This window comes from Anomalospiza imberbis, chromosome 17 (assembly GCF_031753505.1).
Source record: "Anomalospiza imberbis isolate Cuckoo-Finch-1a 21T00152 chromosome 17, ASM3175350v1, whole genome shotgun sequence".
Taxonomy (NCBI): Eukaryota; Metazoa; Chordata; class Aves; order Passeriformes; family Viduidae; genus Anomalospiza; species Anomalospiza imberbis.
The window spans coordinates 14,067,741-14,085,853 of NC_089697.1; the positions used below are offsets into that span (position 1 = coordinate 14,067,741).

The following is an 18,113-nucleotide window of genomic DNA, read 5'->3' on the forward strand; positions in this document are numbered from 1 at the left end:
GCCATCAGCCAAATTCAAGACCTGCAAAGAAATAACAGACTCTAAAGCACAAACTAAAAAGTGCTAACACAGACTGCAATGAAAAGAACTAATTCTTAAAACAATACTTGAAATGAAGATGATTACTCTCACTGAGCACCTTTTTGTGTAGCCATGTCTGCTTACACCTTAGACCTTGCTTCGTCGCTGTATCCGTGAGGTACCGGGCACTCCAGGGGGACGTGGGGCGGAGGAAACGTGTGTTGTATCAACATTTCTGAACACTTCCCAACCAGCTTGCTGCCTAGGACCTACAGGGAGAGCGGTGACAGGTTTGTCACTTGGTGTTGGAGGGCAGGGGCACTGCGTGAGAGCAGTGGGGGAGCAATGGAAGCCTATAAATCATGACTGCTCAATGCACTCGGTGATTGATCCACGTACAGCTCTGTCTTCACTATCTTGTTCAACCTGATTGATGCCATGGGGAACAGACTTGGAGAATCCCGCTCCTCCAGGGGCCACCAATCCTCAAGTGTCTTCAGTTCCCCTTAAAACAAAATTGTTCTACTCTCCACATGGAATTGAGCAGTTTCTGCATAAGCCTTCAACTTCAGGAGCCTCTGAGGAGAGGGAGGGCACCCTACAACACATGTGTCTGTTCGTGTGGAGTGCTCACTGCTGAGTCTTCTATTAAGTGTTTCCTACCCTGACAATAAATGTTTGAAATAGTTCTAGCATTGGGCACACTGCAAATAGCTGTATTCAAGAGCTCAAGGTATCAAACTCGTAATGTTAGAAGGGAAATGTCAATGACTGGTGTTTTGTTCTTTTTATTTTTTTAAGGTGCTTGCTTGTTTCTGTAAATAATATAAAGCCTTAATCTCTTCTGGTGTAATGGAATAATATTTTAATGTGATGTTTGAATGTATATAATATATTTATAACAAAGCAGTTGGATAATACTAATCATGTTCAAGTCTTGTTGCTGTTTTTCACTGCTGCACTGGCAGCACTTGGTGCAAGAGCTGGATCAGTGGTTGCACAACACCCTGTGCAATCCCACCTGAGACACCTGGCAGCCTGTCACAGCTTGTTTGGGTTGGAGTGATCATCTGCCAGCGTTTTAGGAGCCTGGCACTATGTTATACCAGATTTCTACACCTTTGGAGAAGTGTAAGTAATTCATTCTGCTCTGGATGCAGAGGAGTAACCCCGGCTGAATTGGGGTGAAGAAGTTTCTCTAAAAACATCCAACAGGCACTTTATCAAGTTAGTGTGATTTGGAACTTGTTCAGTTCTTGCCTGACTGAAAGCTTAGTCTTGATCAGATGTGAGGTGTGTTCCCTCCTCTAGCTGTAAGTTGTGTTAAATTCAAACTGCCTCTTCCTGAAGAGCAGGGTAAGATGGTTTTGAGTCATAGGTTTAGCCTGACCTTGATCTCCACTCCTGCAGATATGGTGGATGGATTCTGAATGAGTTGGGACCTGGCAACTCTCCTTCCGTGGGAGTGCTGAATGCAGATGCTTCTGAGCTGGGTTCTGCAGATTAAAATCACAGCTGGTACCTTGGTCACAAAATATTTCATGTAAGTGTTCAGACCCTTGGAGAACTTTATGCCATTACATGAAACTTTTCTGTTCCCATTGCCACCGTCACTAGCAGGTCTCCATACAGCTTTGACATTAAAGGATTCTTCCACTTCAGCAGGAGTCCCAAAATGCCTTCAGTTGATTTTGGAGAGCTGTGGACAGAACTGGCTGGATGCTCAGGGCTCCTGTGTAAACCAGCCTGAAGCACTGGGTCCTCTGAGAGCTCTTTTCACTGCAGGTTTAAATGCCAAGTGAGTAGCAGTGGTGCAGTGGATGGAACAAATGGATTTGGGAAATCACCAGAATTTGTACTTCCAAAGTGTTGTTGGAGGCATTGCTGCTGCCCAAACCTCTCTTGGCCGCTGTTGCCTTACTGGAAACAAATCTGAGCTACTCATACTGGTGGCTGCTGGGACTATTTATCTGTTAATCTTGCTTAATTATGAGAAACTGGGACAGAGTTAATCTCCAGATGCATTTTCCACGTGGATGCTGTGCTGGGCTCCTGGGGCAGCCCTGGCTCTGTGACCCCACACCCGACGTGGCTGCGGCTCCAAGGTCCCTGTTCCACCCTTCAAAGACGTGAATGCTCCCACAAAATCAATATGGCAATTCTGGGGCAAAAGGCTGCGTGGATCCTTCTTAACAGCTGTAAATCTGGCTTAAGAAAATTTGTCTTAAGTTGATTAGGAACAGATTAGAGCTGAAGCAGAATAAGGCACTCCTGTTAAACTCCTAAGGGGTGCATGGCCTGCATTTCATTTCAATGCTTTTAAAAGCTCTGATTTCAGTCTTGCCTCCACGGAGAACTCTGGTCAGGCTCCTGCTCTCTGGACCCTCAGAAGGACTCTCAGGCCTCCAGCTTTTGCCAGGGCTGCAGTTTCCCTCCATGAGTGGATCTTGTGGTCAGGAGGGCCTTGGAGGAGCAGCTGTGATCCCTGCATACATCCCAGGAGCAGCTGTGGTCCCTTACATGCGTCCCAGGAGCAGGGGTGATCCCTGCATCCACCCCAGGAGCAGGGGTGATCGATCCCTGCATCCACCCCAGGAGCAGGGGTGATCGATCCCTGCATCCACCCCAGGAGCAGGGGTGATCGATCCCTGCATCCACCCCAGGAGCAGGGGTGATTGATCCCTGCATCCATCCCAGGAGCAGCCGTGATCCCTGCATCCACCCCAGGAGCAGGGGTGATTGATCCCTGCATCCATCCCAGGAGCAGGGGTGATTGATCCCTGCATCCACCCCAGGAGCAGGGGTGATCCCTGCATCCATCCCAGGGGTGATTGATCCCTGCATCCACCCCAGGAGCAGGGGTGATTGATCCCTGCATCCATCCCAGGAGCAGCCGTGATCCCTGCATCCATCCCAGGAGCAGGGGTGATCCCTGCATCCATCCCAGGAGCAGGGGTGATTGATCCCTGCATCCACCCCAGGAGCAGGGGTGATCCCTGCATCCATCCCAGGAGCAGGGGTGATTGATCCCTGCATCTACTCCAGGAGCAGGGGTGATTGATCCCTGCATCCACCCCAGGAGCAGGGGTGATCCCTGCATCCATCCCAGGAGCAGGGGTGATTGATCCCTGCATCTACTCCAGGAGCAGGGGTGATTGATCCCTGCATCCATCCCAGGAGCAGGGGTGATTGATCCCTGCATCTACTCCAGGAGCAGGGGTGATTGATCCCTGCATCCATCCCAGGAGCAGGGGTGATTGATCCCTGCATCCACCCCAGGAGCAGGGGTGATCCCTGCATCCATCCCAGGAGCAGGGGTGATTGATCCCTGCATCCATCCCAGGAGCAGGGGTGATTGATCCCTGCATCCACCCCAGGAGCAGGGGTGATTGATCCCTGCATCCACCCCAGGAGCAGGGGTGATTGATCCCTGCATCTACTCCAGGAGCAGGGGTGATTGATCCCTGCATCCACCCCAGGAGCAGGGGTGATCCCTGCATCCATCCCAGGGGTGATTGATCCCTGCATCCACCCCAGGAGCAGGGGTGATTGATCCCTGCATCCATCCCAGGAGCAGCCGTGATCCCTGCATCCATCCCAGGAGCAGGGGTGATTGATCCCTGCATCCACCCCAGGAGCAGGGGTGATTGATCCCTGCATCCACCCCAGGAGCAGGGGTGATCCCTGCATCCATCCCAGGAGCAGGGGTGATTGATCCCTGCATCTACTCCAGGAGCAGGGGTGATCTGCAATGCAGAAGCCCCCCCAGGACAGAGCTGTCTGGGGCCATGGCTGCACAGGGAAGTGTCGTGCTATAGTAAACTGAGGAAAATTACTGCAGAGTGCCTCAAAATTGGAGGTTTTGGCTCAGGTGTGGCGCCTGTGTCTGCCATGCTCCCGGGCCGTGACTCGGCAGTGTAAAAGGCGGAGGGCAGTGCTGGTTGGAGCGGTGTCAAAGGAGTCAGCCCCCTGCACCCCACAGCTCTTGGGGAGCCATCCTGCGGGGGCAGGCGGGCTCTGCCTGCTGAGCTGGGCTCTCGCCAGCTAGCTGCTTCTGCTGCTGCCTTTTCCCCTTTCCTCCCTGCTGCCTTTCCCTGCTGCTTTGTCCTGCCTCTTCCTGCTGCCTTTTTCCTTCTGCCTGCAGCCTGGGGCGGGCCCGTGCTGGGGCTGAAGATGCTCGTGGGTCCGTAAATCCAGCCCGCGAGCCCAGCCAGGCTGGCTCCAAGAGCTCCAGGAGCCACCGATGGCTCCCGTGGCTGCTCAGGGCTCAGTCTGGGAGGGCTCACTGCGCAACGGGGCTAAAGCTGCCATGGGTCTCCAAAACGTTTTGCTTCGTAATTATTCTGGCTGTTTTGGGGCTCCGTTTTCTGGGCGTGTGTTGCGAAGCGAAGCAGAACTCGTTTCCTTCCCATTTCTTTTAACTTTTTTTCGTATTATGCAGGAAGGGGAGCGGGCTGGGGGAAGCTGGGCCGGAGTGTAAGGGGAGTTACACGCCCGCCATGGCGCTGGTGTCCCGGGGCCCCGGGGCCGCTGTCCGGGGCTGTACCGAGCGGCTGTACCGAGCGGCGGTGCCGCCCGCCCGCGCCGCGGAGCTGCGGGAGCGCCGCGCGTGCACCACAGAGCTCCCCGCGCGGGCCCGCCCCGCCGCGAGCCACCCTTAGCGCGCCCGCCCGCGCCCGTGGCCGCAGTTCCCGCGTTGTGGTGACGTCAGGCGGGGGCGGGGCCGGCGGCGGCGGCGCAAGATGGCGGCGACCACGGGCGCGGGTGAGCGGGGCCGGGCCGGGCCGGGCCGGGCGGCGGGGCCGCGCCGGGGCCGCCTCGCCCCGGGGCGCCCGCGGGGCCGCGGCCGGGGGCAGCGGGGCGGGGGGCGACCGGCGGAGGGGGGGCCGGGGGCAGGGGGCGGCGGCGCGGCCCGAGCGGGGCCCGGTGGGGCGGGGGTGGAGCCGGAGCCGTCCCCGCTCCCGTCCGCGGGTCCCGGCGGGCCCGTCCGCGCCTCCCGGGGGCTGCCGAGCCCCCGCGCTGGGAGCGGCCCCGGCGCGGGTCCGGGGGCCAGCGGGGCCACTCGGGCCCGCGGGACTCGCGTCCCGGCGCGCCGGAACCGGGCCGGGCGCCGGGCCGGGCGGGCCGGGCGGGCCGCAGCCCTCGGCGGGGCCGGGCCCGGAGCCCGGGCCGCCGTGCCGGCTCTTTTCCTGCCGTGCTCCTCTCCCGGCCGGTTCCGTTGGCCGGGCTGAGCCCCGTGCTCTCCCCTCGGTGGTGCCCCGGCTGTGGCCGGAGGTACGGAGTGAAATCGGGCGCTGTAAAAGCCTTTTCGGCTCGTGGCCTCCCGGTTCCGCGGGAAGCTCCCGCTCAGGACGGGTGTGCTCCGAGAAGGCAGTGCATTTTTCATTCCCTTCCAACCTGCTCCACACCACACACCAGCTTTAAGCAGTTGCACACACTCGCCCTTTGCATTTATCATTACATATTAAACAAAAGGACTGCGACTAGGTTTGGAGTGAGGTTTTTTCCTGTTGACATCCTCTAATGAACCTCAGCCGATCGAGTAAGTCAGAGTCACTTCTGCTGAGGCAGTTTCATTTTCCCGTTGTCCCAGTCCATGGAGGGTTTCGCATGTGCCCCTGTAGTGCTTGTTTCCAAAATGCACTCTCCAAAGTTTGACTGTGCTCACCAGAACGTGACTGGAGGAGATATAATAGAAATATTTTGGAGTTATTTTTGTACAGATAGTTCTCTGTCAATGACCACTCAGATTTTAAGGATTACCATCATATCACAATGCACATAATTCATAATAATCAAGTTAATAAAAATTTGGTCAAGTGCAGCGGTTGCTGTCCTGAGAATTGTGCTACAGGTCTGTGTTTGAACGTGTTGAGTAAAGACACAGAAGCTGTAGCTTGGAGGAAGGGACCCTTCTTCCCCTGTTAGGTCACGTTCTCCTGCTCCTGCCTGCTCTGCGTTCTCAGTGATCCTTTCAAGCTGCTGACTTCGCAGTTTGTGTTTGCCTGGAAGAACAAGGCAAATACTTTTCCTTTTCAAGCCATTGCAGCCCTGTGAGAGAATTGTTAGGTGCTCATGGGGGGCACGTGTGGGAAGGGGCTGGGCTGCAGTGGCCGCCCCAGCACGGCCTTTGGGACAGGCTGTTGTTACCTGGATCTGCTGGCCACCTTGTGTCTGGTGCATTGTTCCCGTTGTCCCCTGGGTTTGTGACAGCTGTCACGAGTCCCCAGCACCGGGAGCAGGGCCACAGTGTCCTGTGTGCAGGGTGGGCACACAGCTGCTCCAGGGGTGGCTTACAGACCCGTGCTGCAGGCGCACCGCACGCCTGCAGTAAAGCCAGAACTCCGTCCGGGCGGCTCCGTGGGTGGGAGCTGGGGCTGTAGCTCACGGGCTGCCCTCAGAGCCCTCTGCAGTGCTGGGAAAGGACAGAGAGTCTCTGTGTGGTGGCGAGGGCAGCGCGGTGCCCGGGTGCTGGCAGTGGCACTGCAGCGCAGGCTCTCTGGGTCCCTGCTGCCCCTGCAGTGAAGGCATGGCCTGGCACAGGCCGGGGGCTGGAGGTGACAGCCTCACTGTCCCCTGCTGACCCCTCGCTGGGGGCTTGGGAACGTGCCTCAGTACTGCCTTCACTCATCTGGGAAGCACAGTTTGCTAAAACTTCTTCCGTGGAGTCTTAACGTGTTCGTATTTGTCTGTAAAACCCTGGAATCTATGTGATACCTTGGGTTCATGGTGGTTTAGCAATGGAGCCTAAACACATACTGAAGATGAAAAATGCTCGTCTGTCTTCAAAAGCAGCTATTGACCTAGAGGAAGAAGTGGTAACGAATGTCCCTGTGACCTAAAAAAGTCATAGGGCTGGTCCTGGCAATTAGACAGGTAGATAGATTAGCAGGTAGAAATTATTAACAAGGGAAAAAACCCAACCCTCAGCCTGGAAGGAATGTTAGGATGTGGGGTCCATCTGTACCACTGAGAGAGGGGAATCCTGTGTTGCTGATGATGTGGGTTTCCCACACACCCCATTACTGTATGAATAAAAAGAAAGGGTTGACTTTAATGATTTTAATAAGGCTGTTTGTAGGAGACTCCACTCTGTGTGTGTCCATCCCACAGACTGAGGTGTCCTGCCAGAATGCTCAGCTGCCAGAGGTGATCTAGCAGGAATCCAGGGGTTCCTCAGAGGCTCCTGCACTGGCTGGGCTGCAGTTACACCCAGCCAGTTACCTTGCACCATGGTGCTGTCCTGCAGATTCGGGTTTTATAATGAGTCAAAACCCAGCCGTGCTGGCCTGGGGGATTGTGTTTCTCCACTTTCACCCTGAGAAAGGTTTAATGACCTGACTTAACCCACTTTTCTCTCACAATTCAGTTTAGTGGGTCTGTTGCAGGGCTGTGAGGCACTGTGTTTACCAACAGGCCTGGAGGGGCCGAGTAGTAAAATGGTTTGCCCAGATCTAAGTTTCTCCAAGTCTGAGGAAGGTGGAGAACTGCAGAAGAACCAGTCCTTGGGTGTATGGCTGTGACAGTGCTGGTACACGTGGCTTAATGCTCCTACCAGAGGAGAGCACACCTTGGGGTTCGTGCAGTGTATTAAAAGGGTCTGTTTGTAACCCTGTAACATCCCTGTAAACTCCAAGGGGTGCTCGTGAAAAGCACAGGAGCGGCGCAATGGGAGTATTGTACAATACAGGAATATTGTACAATGCAGGTGCCCCACGCTGGCTCCTTGGAGTGACAGCAGTCATCCTCATCTCAAAGGAAACATTGCCAGCACTAAGGGCTCTCTGGGACTGGAAGTGAAAGACTCAAGGGTAGGGGGAAAGTAATTGAAGAGAAAATGCAAGATAAATTCTGCGTTCTTAAATAAGATGGGCTGTAAGAGCATGTGAAATAGTGCCAGAGGAGCTGATTGCAGAGCTTTGTGTACTGTAATAGAAGGATGCAGTAGATTGAATAGAAAGGTAAATAGTTCAACACTCCTACGAGATGATGCTGAATTGAATATTTTCATCCTCAATGATATAAATTACATAATGTGTTTGAAAAGCAGCATTCTGACTGAGAACAGTACTAATTAGTCTAGTAAATATGTAGACAGGTAAGGATCCTGGCAGGTGTAACACTGACAGACTTGGTGAGGGTGTGAAAGTTGGGATTTTCAAGCTGTGAGGGTGCTGTTCAACTCCTGCAAGTGCAGCTACAGTTACTGATGGTTTGTGCCTCATTCCCCTGGGTATGAGCTGGGCTTGTGCCTGTACCTGGGGCTCTGTGACCCTGCCTGTACCTGGGGGCCTCAGACTGATGTTTTAGTGACCTCTTTCCAAGGAACCTGCCTAAATGATTGAAAGGTAGAACCAGTGCTGAAACTTGCACAGAACAGAAAACACTTCTAATTGTTGAAGTGCACAGGAAGTTATTTTTGTGTCTGCAAATTATCTCAGCACCTGTCTGCATCATCAGAGTGGAAATTGTGACTGTAAAGACAATGCATGAAATCCAAAGTTCCTGTCTCTGAAAGCTTTTGTGACAATTGCTGAAAGCCTTTTATTTTTTAAAGTATTTTTTTAAGTATTCCATCACTTCAGAAACTTTATGTACCATTGTGACAAGGAATGGCTTGTGTATTTTTTACAGTCCCAGTGCTGCTGTGATTAATAGTGAATATCTCCTTTTGCTCTGAAATAGGTTTTCAGTTCCATTTCTGGGAGTATTTCTGTGAGGTTAGGCAAGCTACAAGTGAAGCAGTTACTGAGATATTACTATATTTATGTTTCAAATGAAGCTGCTATTTGAGAGTCATCTTGAACTACAGTGAAGGCTAAATTAAAATGCATAACTGAAAGTACTTAAGACAAGCTGATTACTCTTTAATTGCCTCTCACTTTATTTAGGCTTTCTTGTGTTAAATGAAGGGCTCTTAGAAAAACAGGTTGGTTTGGAAACTGCCAAGGAAGTCTCTATTGCTACACTGAGAGGGTTGTGCAAGGTATTTATTGGGGGTGGGAGAAGGAAACCCCAGGGACTCCTGGTGCTCTCAAGGGGCACAGGACATCTCCTGACTCTGCAGCTGCCACGCTTCAGCATGGACATTATTTGGCAAATACTGTGTGTGCCTAGGACAGATCTGGCCACTTTCTAGGAATCTTGGTGGACATCAAACACGGTGGTGATGTGTTTGTGTATGATCACAAGTGATAAAATTCCTGTGAGGTTTGGGTCCCAGCAGGATGTGGTAGCAGACCATGAGTGCTCTAGGCCCCTGCAAATGAGGAGGATTTGGGGTTGCCTTAATGGCAACCAGACTGACCAGAAGGATGAATCTGGTCTTTATTCTGCCTTGCTTAAGGGAAGTTTATTTATATAAAGCATTTATGGTCATATGGGCATAATATTTTACATTAATATGTGTGATTCTCTTTCTATTGAATGAATTTCCCAAGAGTGTGTCAGGGACGAAGCTGAATTGGCACCTTCTGTGGTAGCTGAGGTCATGATCCTTCATGTTACGCCCTGAGCTTTAGACTAGGGGTAAAACATGTTTAGAAAGCAGCAATGCTGTTGGACAGGGTCATCTCGTGTAAAATTACCAGTTATCTGCCAGGATAATTTTATTTTCTGTGAAGTGCATAAAACTCAAAGCTGTGTCCTTCCCTTTGGGCACTCCCTTGCCATGATGCCTTGCAGAGCTCACAGGGAGCAGTTCCTGTGGAATGAGCACTCATTCCTGCTAACAATTTCCATGTGGCAGGAGTCGTGCACAGTGTGACTCCAGCTCTCTGGAGACCTCACACTTGCCAAAGAGCTCTGAAATCCTGTGTGACTCTTTTATGGCTCTGATTCATGCTGGATTCATGCTGAATCAGAGCAGCTGTATCTGGGGAGAGCTCAGCAATTAAGTTGCCTTCTCTTCCCGTAAGGTTGTAAAGCCAAGCCCAGCTCTGGGAAGCAAATGTCAGAACTAAGGCTGCCTTTCAGTCTTGGTTGTGGCCTGCTCACATATGTACGTGGTGATGTCATTTTTAATTACACGCTCACTTAAAGATCCCTGCTTGGCTCAGTGAACAGGGTGTGATGCTCAGAGGGATCACTCGGAGTTGATGCTCAGAGGAAGGGTGGACAGGCAATGCTTCTGGTTTTCTTCTTTGCTGTGTGGCCTTTGTCTGCCCTAAAGCTGATTCCTCCTGGGTTATTTAGCTTGGTCCCAGTAAATACCAGTAAATTGTCTTTGCACCACTGATAACTGTGAAGTGATGTTATTAAGGAGCGAGGTACAGACTGAGATGATGCTTGTTAAGTATTGTAATGTTGTGGTGTGGAGGTGAGAGCATTTTTTGGCATTCATGTGACTCATCCCGGGCGGGTCTTCCCCTGGCTCCAGCTGATGGCTTCTCTGGCTGGGGTTCTGATAACAGCCGCAGGGTTTCCTCTGTGGCATCCCCTGCCCTGGGGAAGAGCTGCTGGGCCCCCTCCAGAAGGACTTTCTGTTTGCCCTTCTCCCCTGGCCCTTTTTCCCAGGGCACCAGCAGGCAGGGCTGGAGCCCAGACAGCAGTTTAGCTGTGAGTCATTCCCCATCAGCAGCTCTCCCGTGCATCCACTGCAGCAAAAATAGGGAAATAGGTGGGATGTGTGCAAGCAAAGGTTGCACCTTGTCCTTCAACTCATGCTCTGTGCCTCGTGTCCCCCAGCTCTCTTATCCCAGGTGTTGGAGATGGGCTGCTGTGGCATGGAGAGCGTTGGGAATAGAATTACAAACGGGTGGCTCGGCTCTCATGGCTCAGGTGTGACTTGCAGACTTGAGCCCTCGTGTGCCTGGGGCACACAGGATACACACTTCGTAGCTTAAAGATTTTGTGGGAGAGTAAATGCTGGGGTTTGACGTGTGGAGGGGACGTGACAATGGTGCCCAGGAGGTCCTGTTGCCACGCAGGGTCTGGGGCTGGGGCAGTCTCCTGGCAATGGCTTTACCAGCCCCAACTGACTCATTTCCTTTCACAGCCAAAGAGTTGTGTTGCTCAGCAGCCATGGAAACAGCAGGGTCTGTCTGGGAGGGGATTTGGCAGGGAGCTGTGCTCAGCAGCCCCTGGATGGGAGGTCTGGTTCTGCCAGTACAGGTCTGGTGTCTGCTGGCACCGCTGTGCTGGACGAGTTCCTGTGCTGCTGCTGCAGCTGTGACTGAGCCCTGCTGCCCAGGATGTTCTTGGATATGGTCACGTTAGATGTGTATCCACTCTCTTCAGTCATTTGCTGGTTTGGTTTCTTTGATGCGTGCTTTGTAATGAATGAAATTTGGACACCTCTGACTATGCAGCAAAATCATCCCTGCCATTAAGGTTCCTTAGGCCATTAATATATTTAAAGGAGAGTTTAAAACTACCAGATCCTCTGTATTTTGCCCACGGCCAAGGAGTGCTCCACGGGCTGCAGGTGGATCTCTGCTTCCCCAGGGCCCTCCATGGGCTGCAGGGGCATATTCTCACTCCTCTCTCCAGCTGCTCCTGTGCAGTAACTTTGTCCCTTCCCAAACACTTTATCCCAGCAGTGCTGATGTCCTGGGCCTTGGCCAGCAGTGGATCCATCCTGGAGCTGCCCAGGATTGGCTCCAACACACAAGGGGGGACCTTCCAGCAGCTTCTGACAGGAGCCAGCCCTGTAGCCCCCCAGCACCAAAACCTGACCCACAGACCCCAGGCTAAGGAGCAGCAGTGGGCTCGAGTGCAGTTCTGCTCTGTGGTGCCTGCGGTGCAGATACCTTGGAGAGCAGTGAAACCCACTGTGGCCTGAGTTCAGGGTCCTCCTTCATCAGAGGCTTGGTGTGTGACCTTGGCTGTGTCACCAAAGCTCTCTGTGCCATTGTTTTCCATTAATGTAATGGGGAGAAGGAAATCTCCCTGTTTTGCTGTCTGTTTTGAGGAGAAATGTGCCAGCAATTGCAAAGTGCTGAAATTCCTTGGTGGTGGAGGTCACAAGTACAAAGGATGCTATTGCTGCTGACAAAGCCCACTTCAATTAACTTCAGATTAACCTACTAATGTTATGAAAGAGTTTTATTTGCTTTGAAAGGTATTTTTAAAGCTCTGAGTTGACTTCTGTCAAGGCTCTCATGGTGTCATTTTGTAGAAACTTCTAAATTTTTATACTATAAATCATATAGACAAGTGCTAATTAGAGCTCCGTAATACTGGGTGTACCTTTGAGGGAACAGAGATTTCTTTCATTTTACTGCCTGCCGTAACATGTGTCCTGTCAGCCTTCTAGAATGTTTATTTGGGGATACCTTGATTTTGCTTGTAAAATCAAAGCTAAATATGGGAATAGCTGTTTTGTAGCATTGAAATATTGTCATTCAAAAAGTGGTATTTTCATAGTTTTGCCAAAAATGTGATCTGTAAAATGACCAGAAGTATCAGAGAAATTATTCTAGCTTTTTTTCTTTACAAGATTTCTCAACTGAAAATACTTTTCTGCTTGTTTCAGGAGTAAAAGTTCCTCGTAATTTTCGTCTTTTGGAAGAACTTGAAGAAGGTCAGAAGGGAGTAGGGGATGGAACAGTTAGCTGGGGCCTTGAAGATGATGAAGATATGACACTTACGAGATGGACAGGAATGATTATTGGGCCTCCACGAGTAAGTATCCACTTAAATACTAAAATAGTACTGTTACACTTTTTTTCCCCTTCTCCTAATCTCACCACTGAAGTAGAAAATAAATTAAAGGCAAACGAGTGAAAAAACACTTTGGGAAGTGATTTATGTTGAAGTTCTTTCTAGTAATGGGTTTCATGTGTCTATATGGCTTTCTGCTTATAATTTGAAACATTTTGGTGCCTTTCTCTGGTTAGTTCTGTTACTTGTCTGCTTTATATTTGCAGATTCAGTAAGACATAACTTTCGAGATCCCAGAATTCTAACGTCCTGTACCCTTGAATCCAGCAAGGTTCAGAATCCCTCAGCTAGTGAGGTTACAAATGGAGCTGCTGCAGCTGCCAGGGGATGCTCTGTGCTGGTTTTTCTGCTGTTCCTGTTCAGTTTATGGGGTGCTGTTTATTGCAGGAATACTGACAAGCTCTTGTAGAATTTCAGCTGACTAGGAAACTCAGATTTTAGTGATTTCAGTCTCTTCTCTGAATGTCCTCTCCCAAAGCAGCATCTTATAATGCAGCTGGTCTTTGTGGGAGTATTGCTGTAGTCTCTTTTCCCCCCAGCCCTACTAAACTGTGGGTTTGCACTCTAGCAGTGAACTTGAGGACTTAATTGTGTGTTGAATGTGTGTGTGTGTTCTAAAACCAGAACTTGTCTGTTTTCACTGTTCTGTTTCCTTACTATGCTTAGATGGAGTGCAGGTAGCCAATTCTCCTTCCTGCAATAGCAGATGTCTTCTACATCTGGCCTCAGTTATAATTTCTCAGTAATTCCAGAGGTCATTATATGAAAATCTTTACAGACCTTTAATCATGTTCTGCTCTCTGTTCCCATTCTGTCAATTGCCTTTTGTGACATACAGCGAGGCTCTACAGGAACATGTATTATGAAGGCATTATACATGCAGTGTTTTCTGTCTCACCCAGAAGTGTTGTTTACTTGTTGTCTGCCTTTGCTAATCTCTCCCCAGTCACGAGCATTTCATTTGTTTATGATGTACCCAAATTGTTTTCTAGAACAGCATTTGATTTTAGAACATTAGGAGAGTGCTAATGAGCCTGCATTAAGGCTGTGAAGAAAGCTCACTGTGTGCATAGGCTTTATGGAACATTTAAACAACCTTGAAATCTAATTTAGAAAATTAAATAGGAATAGAAATGTGCAAACAGGAGCATGCAGCCTTGCCAGCAGTGATGGAAGTTTGCAGTTGTTGTCGTACTGCAAAGCAAGGCTACAGGACCATCACTGCTGAGGAGTCAGCTCTGCCTCTCCTGTTTTTCTGACACACTTAGGAACATAGATCTTCTTGCCAGATATGTTGTGACTTCTTTTGAGCTTCTTGCTTGAAGGAAGCAGACTGTATTGAGAGAGATCCTGGGGACTTGCAGCCATTCTTGTTTGCTGTCCTCCTTTTAACACTGCTCACATTCAGTTACTACCATTTTGGTTCTTGGTAGGATGTGGAAATACTGGCTGGGGGCAAAAGCTAAGTCCTGTTTCCCTCTGGGTGGAAAGCAGTCACACTGGCAGCAGGTGGGAGGATGTTATGCTGGATTCCAGCGGGGAAGATGAGCAGCTGTGCAGAGCTGGAGTTCCTGTGTGCTGCTGCCCCGAGTTGTCCTGCACTGTGTGGCATTCCCAGGCTGTGTGTGATGTCCCACAGCCAGGAGTCACCTTGTTGACAAAAGCCAGTGGCACTGTCAGAGCTTCAGCTTGGTCAGCACGTGCTCTGTACTGGCTGTGCACAGCCAGGGCTCCCCAGTGCCAGCCCCCCGGGTGGGTGGGTGTTCCACAGACCCCAGAGCTCCAGGGGTGGGTGGGTGTTCCACAGACCCCAGAGCTCCAGGGGTGGGTGGGTGTTCCACAGACCCCAGAGCTCCAGGGGTGGGTGGGTGTTCCACAGACCCCAGAGCCCCCCGGGTGGGTGGGTGTTCCACAGACCCCAGAGCCCCCCGGGTGGGTGGGTGTTCCACAGAGCCCAGAGCTCCAGGGATGGGTGGGTGTTCCACAGACCCCAGAGCTCCAGGGATGGGTGGGTGTTCCACAGACCCCAGAGCCCCCCGGGTGGGTGGGTGTTCCACAGACCCCAGAGCTCCAGGGATGGGTGGGTGTTCCACAGACCCCAGAGCTCCAGGGATGGGTGGGTGTTCCACAGACCCCAGAGCCCCCCGGGTGGGTGGGTGTTCCACAGACCCCAGAGCTCCAGGGATGGGTGGGTGTCCCACAGACCCCAGAGCCCCCCGGGTGGGTGGGTGTTCCACAGACCCCAGAGCTCCAGGGATGGGTGGGTGTTCCACAGACCCCAGAGCCCCCCGGGTGGGTGGGTGTTCCAGAGACCCCAGAGCTCCAGGGATGGGTGGGTGTTCCACAGACCCTGGAGCTCCAGGGGTGGGTGGGTGTTCCACAGACCCCAGAGCTCCCCGGGTGGGTGGGTGTTCCACAGACCCCAGAGCTCCCCGGGTGGGTGGGTGTTCCACAGACCCCAGAGCTCCCCGGGTGGGTGGGTGTTCCACAGACCCCAGAGCCCTGCACGGAGCTCAGGGCTGTTCCCTGCTGCACGCACAAAGACCAGCAGAATTATTACCCTGGAGGAACGTTTGATACTCTGAATATTACAAAGTGAACTCCAAACAGGTAGCCAGCATAGTGTCTTCGTGGCTGCCCACACCTTTGGTAGTTCCCATGTTCCTAAAGTAGCCACTGCTTTAACCAAGTGCTTATTGAACTGCCTGATGTAATTGTTTCCCCCTTTCTTTTCCCTCAGACAATTTATGAAAACAGAATATACAGCCTTAAAATAGAATGTGGGCCTAAGTATCCAGAAGCACCTCCATTTGTAAGATTTGTAACAAAAATTAATATGAATGGAGTAAATAGTTCTAATGGAGTGGTAAGTTTTTTGCTTTTATTCATTTTAATGTTGGATTTTTTGTGCAGCTCCAGTGCTTTGTTTATACTTGTGGCTTGCTTAGCTCCTCATTGCTTGTGGTGCTCTTTGATGGAGAAGGAAAGGGGGTGGAAGGGGACAAGTGGAGATTTATTATGCTTTTAGGAAAACACTTGCTTTTGATTTCTCCCACTCAGATTTCTTGTGAGATCTTTAGCTGGGGATGGGGGGGGAGTTAAGTGTAACCAGTGCACCAATTCTGACAGGAATGGTCTTTTTGTCTGTTTTAGGTGGACCCCAGAGCCATATCAGTCCTAGCAAAATGGCAGAATTCTTATAGTATCAAAGTTGTTCTGCAAGAGCTTCGGCGTCTAATGATGTCTAAAGAAAATATGAAACTTCCTCAGCCACCTGAAGGACAATGTTACAGCAATTAATTAAAAAAAACCAACATGCCCCCCTTATTCAATTTAAGCTGTCTTCATTTTCCACAGTAGTCAATTTTCTAGATGCATCTTGTAGACCTCAAAATACTGGAAAGGAAGTTCCCATTCAAAGGAAGTTTTTCTTGAGATACTGTAAATGATACTAATTTTTTTTTTTTCATTTGAAATATAAGTTGTGCTATAACAAATAATCCTGTCGTGTAACCACTGTCCACATAGCTGAACTTCTGGTATCAGGAAAAGTCTATTTAAATTTATTACTGTCAAGACCAGTGTGGCACATCCAACTTAACTGTGAAAGGATCCATCCCACAATCACCTTGCTGTGTGTCTGGCCTGGGTTATTTTTTTCTTTCTCTGTCTTTTGCAATAGAGTCGAAGCTCAGGGCTATTTATTAGAGTAGACACAAAGGTTTTTGCTTCCAGTACTACACTGGGCTGTATGGACTACTACTGGGGATGTGTGCTAACCTCAGTCATCCCTCCCTTTGTGCTCGCTCTAGTAAAGGCTGAATGTGACTGTGGTCGTTTTTGGGTTTTTGTTATTTTTTAAATGCCCTGATAATCTGGGGCAAGCTTTCCTTCTTTCCTTTGGCCAAGGCATAGATTGTATTTCTCTTCCTGGTCCCCCTCACCAGTGACGTGAGCTTTGGGTGAGGGATTCAGGGTTCTTTTTATCTCTTCCCTCTTCCCCTCTTTTTAGTGGGGGTGCTGCTTTCTTTTTGCCCCTCTTGGTGACTCTTCTCACCCCTGACCCAGGGGTGAGTGTCGGGGCAATAACTTGACCTGTTCCCTCCTGCTTATCATTTTGGTTTTGCAACAAATTTAGTCTTCACCAGCCTGGGAAACAAGAGTATCTGTTCTGCTGGCAAACGTGGGTTTTCCCTTCCCTCCAGCACTGCTGCCACACCGCCAGGCTGGCCACGGCCGTGCTCTTAGATAGGCTTTGACGTGGGGAAAAGAGCAGTAATTTACCAGGATTGCCCAAACCTTCTGCTGCCAAACTTCAGTGGGGAAGACTCTGCACGTAGAGATTCTGAATACACTCCAGGTACCCTCAAATCACTGTGTTTTGGTGCTTTGGATTGACCCAAGAATGTTAATTAACAAAATGTTGCACTTGCATTTGCCCCTTTTAAAGATGTAACAACCAGAGACAAATCAAATCCGGGTGGTAGAGTTTATTAGGGTTCTGTAAGTCTTAGAAATCTCTTCAGTGAAGATTTTGGGGAAGCGGTGGTACAGCAGATTAAGGACCTTGATTGGCTTTGCATCCTGGCAAATCACTGCCTTTTCTGGTTTACTGTTCGGACCACTAACTGCTGCAATGTGGATGCAAGCTTGCAGGAAACCAACCTAGTGTGTCCTAAGTTTTATGAAAAATTCCGTGTTTGTGTAAAAAAAAAAAAAAAAGAAAGAAAAAATAAGGAAAAAAAAATAGTAAAAATAAACACATTTTAAAGCAGCAGCTGTCAAGTCAATGAACAATTGATGTTTCCATTAACTTCTGAGGAAAATATTAGTTGTAAGGATTTAACATCCTCTGTACTGAAAGTTTAACATAACAGTATTCCATAAGCAGCCTTTTTATTGTATCAGACCATTGCCTGATTTTAATATAATAAAAAGTGTGCATTAATATTAGAAGGCTTTAATTGTATTTATGTTTAGAATTTTGATCCCTTATGGAATTCTTGATTTGTTGGAAGTATCTTCCTACAGATCACGTTTAGCTGACAGAATGTAAACTGGTGGTGAAAGGCAATTGTCTCTATCCAGCTGCTGCTGCTGTGCCAAGGAGCATCTGTAGTTTTGCTTTAAGCCCCAGGCTGCCCCAGACTTGGCTGCTGGTAGCATCAGGTGAGGCGCAGGAGCTGCCAGGCGGATCCCGGTGCTGTGCTGGAGTCCCGAGGAAATGGAATCCCTCTACAGCTGCACGTTCCACTGTCTGTCAAGGTCAAGGAGTATTTCACAACCTGAAGTTTTCAGTGTTTTCCTCAGACAGTGAAGAGTATCTGCCTGCACCATGCCCTGCAACGAGCTGAGCTTTTCTGCCAGTCTGGGTAAAAACAAGGCTGTGAAATGTTGGCCTTTTCCCAGTGTGAAGTGATCGCTGGAAG

At 50.2% G+C, this 18,113-nt stretch overlaps 1 protein-coding gene across 1 annotated transcript; it reads left to right on the forward strand.

Moving 5' to 3' along the window:
- The first annotated feature begins 4,636 nt into the window (after positions 1-4,636).
- Positions 4,637-17,640, forward strand: UBE2V1 (ubiquitin conjugating enzyme E2 V1). Its single transcript, XM_068208098.1, has 4 exons — positions 4,637-4,785; positions 12,497-12,645; positions 15,425-15,550; positions 15,838-17,640. The coding sequence occupies exons 1-4, from the start codon at positions 4,764-4,766 to the stop codon at positions 15,982-15,984; spliced, it is 444 nt and encodes a 147-aa protein (XP_068064199.1). The 5' UTR covers positions 4,637-4,763; the 3' UTR covers positions 15,985-17,640.
- The last annotated feature ends 473 nt before the right edge of the window (positions 17,641-18,113 follow it).

Bases quoted from the DNA above. Each gene is read 5' to 3' on its own strand.
- UBE2V1 (XM_068208098.1), top strand. From the start codon at position 4,764: ATGGCGGCGACCACGGGCGCGG. The intron at 4,786-12,496 runs GTGAGCGGGGCC...TGCTTGTTTCAG, and splicing joins GGCGGCGACCACGGGCGCGG to GAGTAAAAGTTCCTCGTAAT. The intron at 15,551-15,837 runs GTAAGTTTTTTG...TGTCTGTTTTAG, and splicing joins TAAATAGTTCTAATGGAGTG to GTGGACCCCAGAGCCATATC.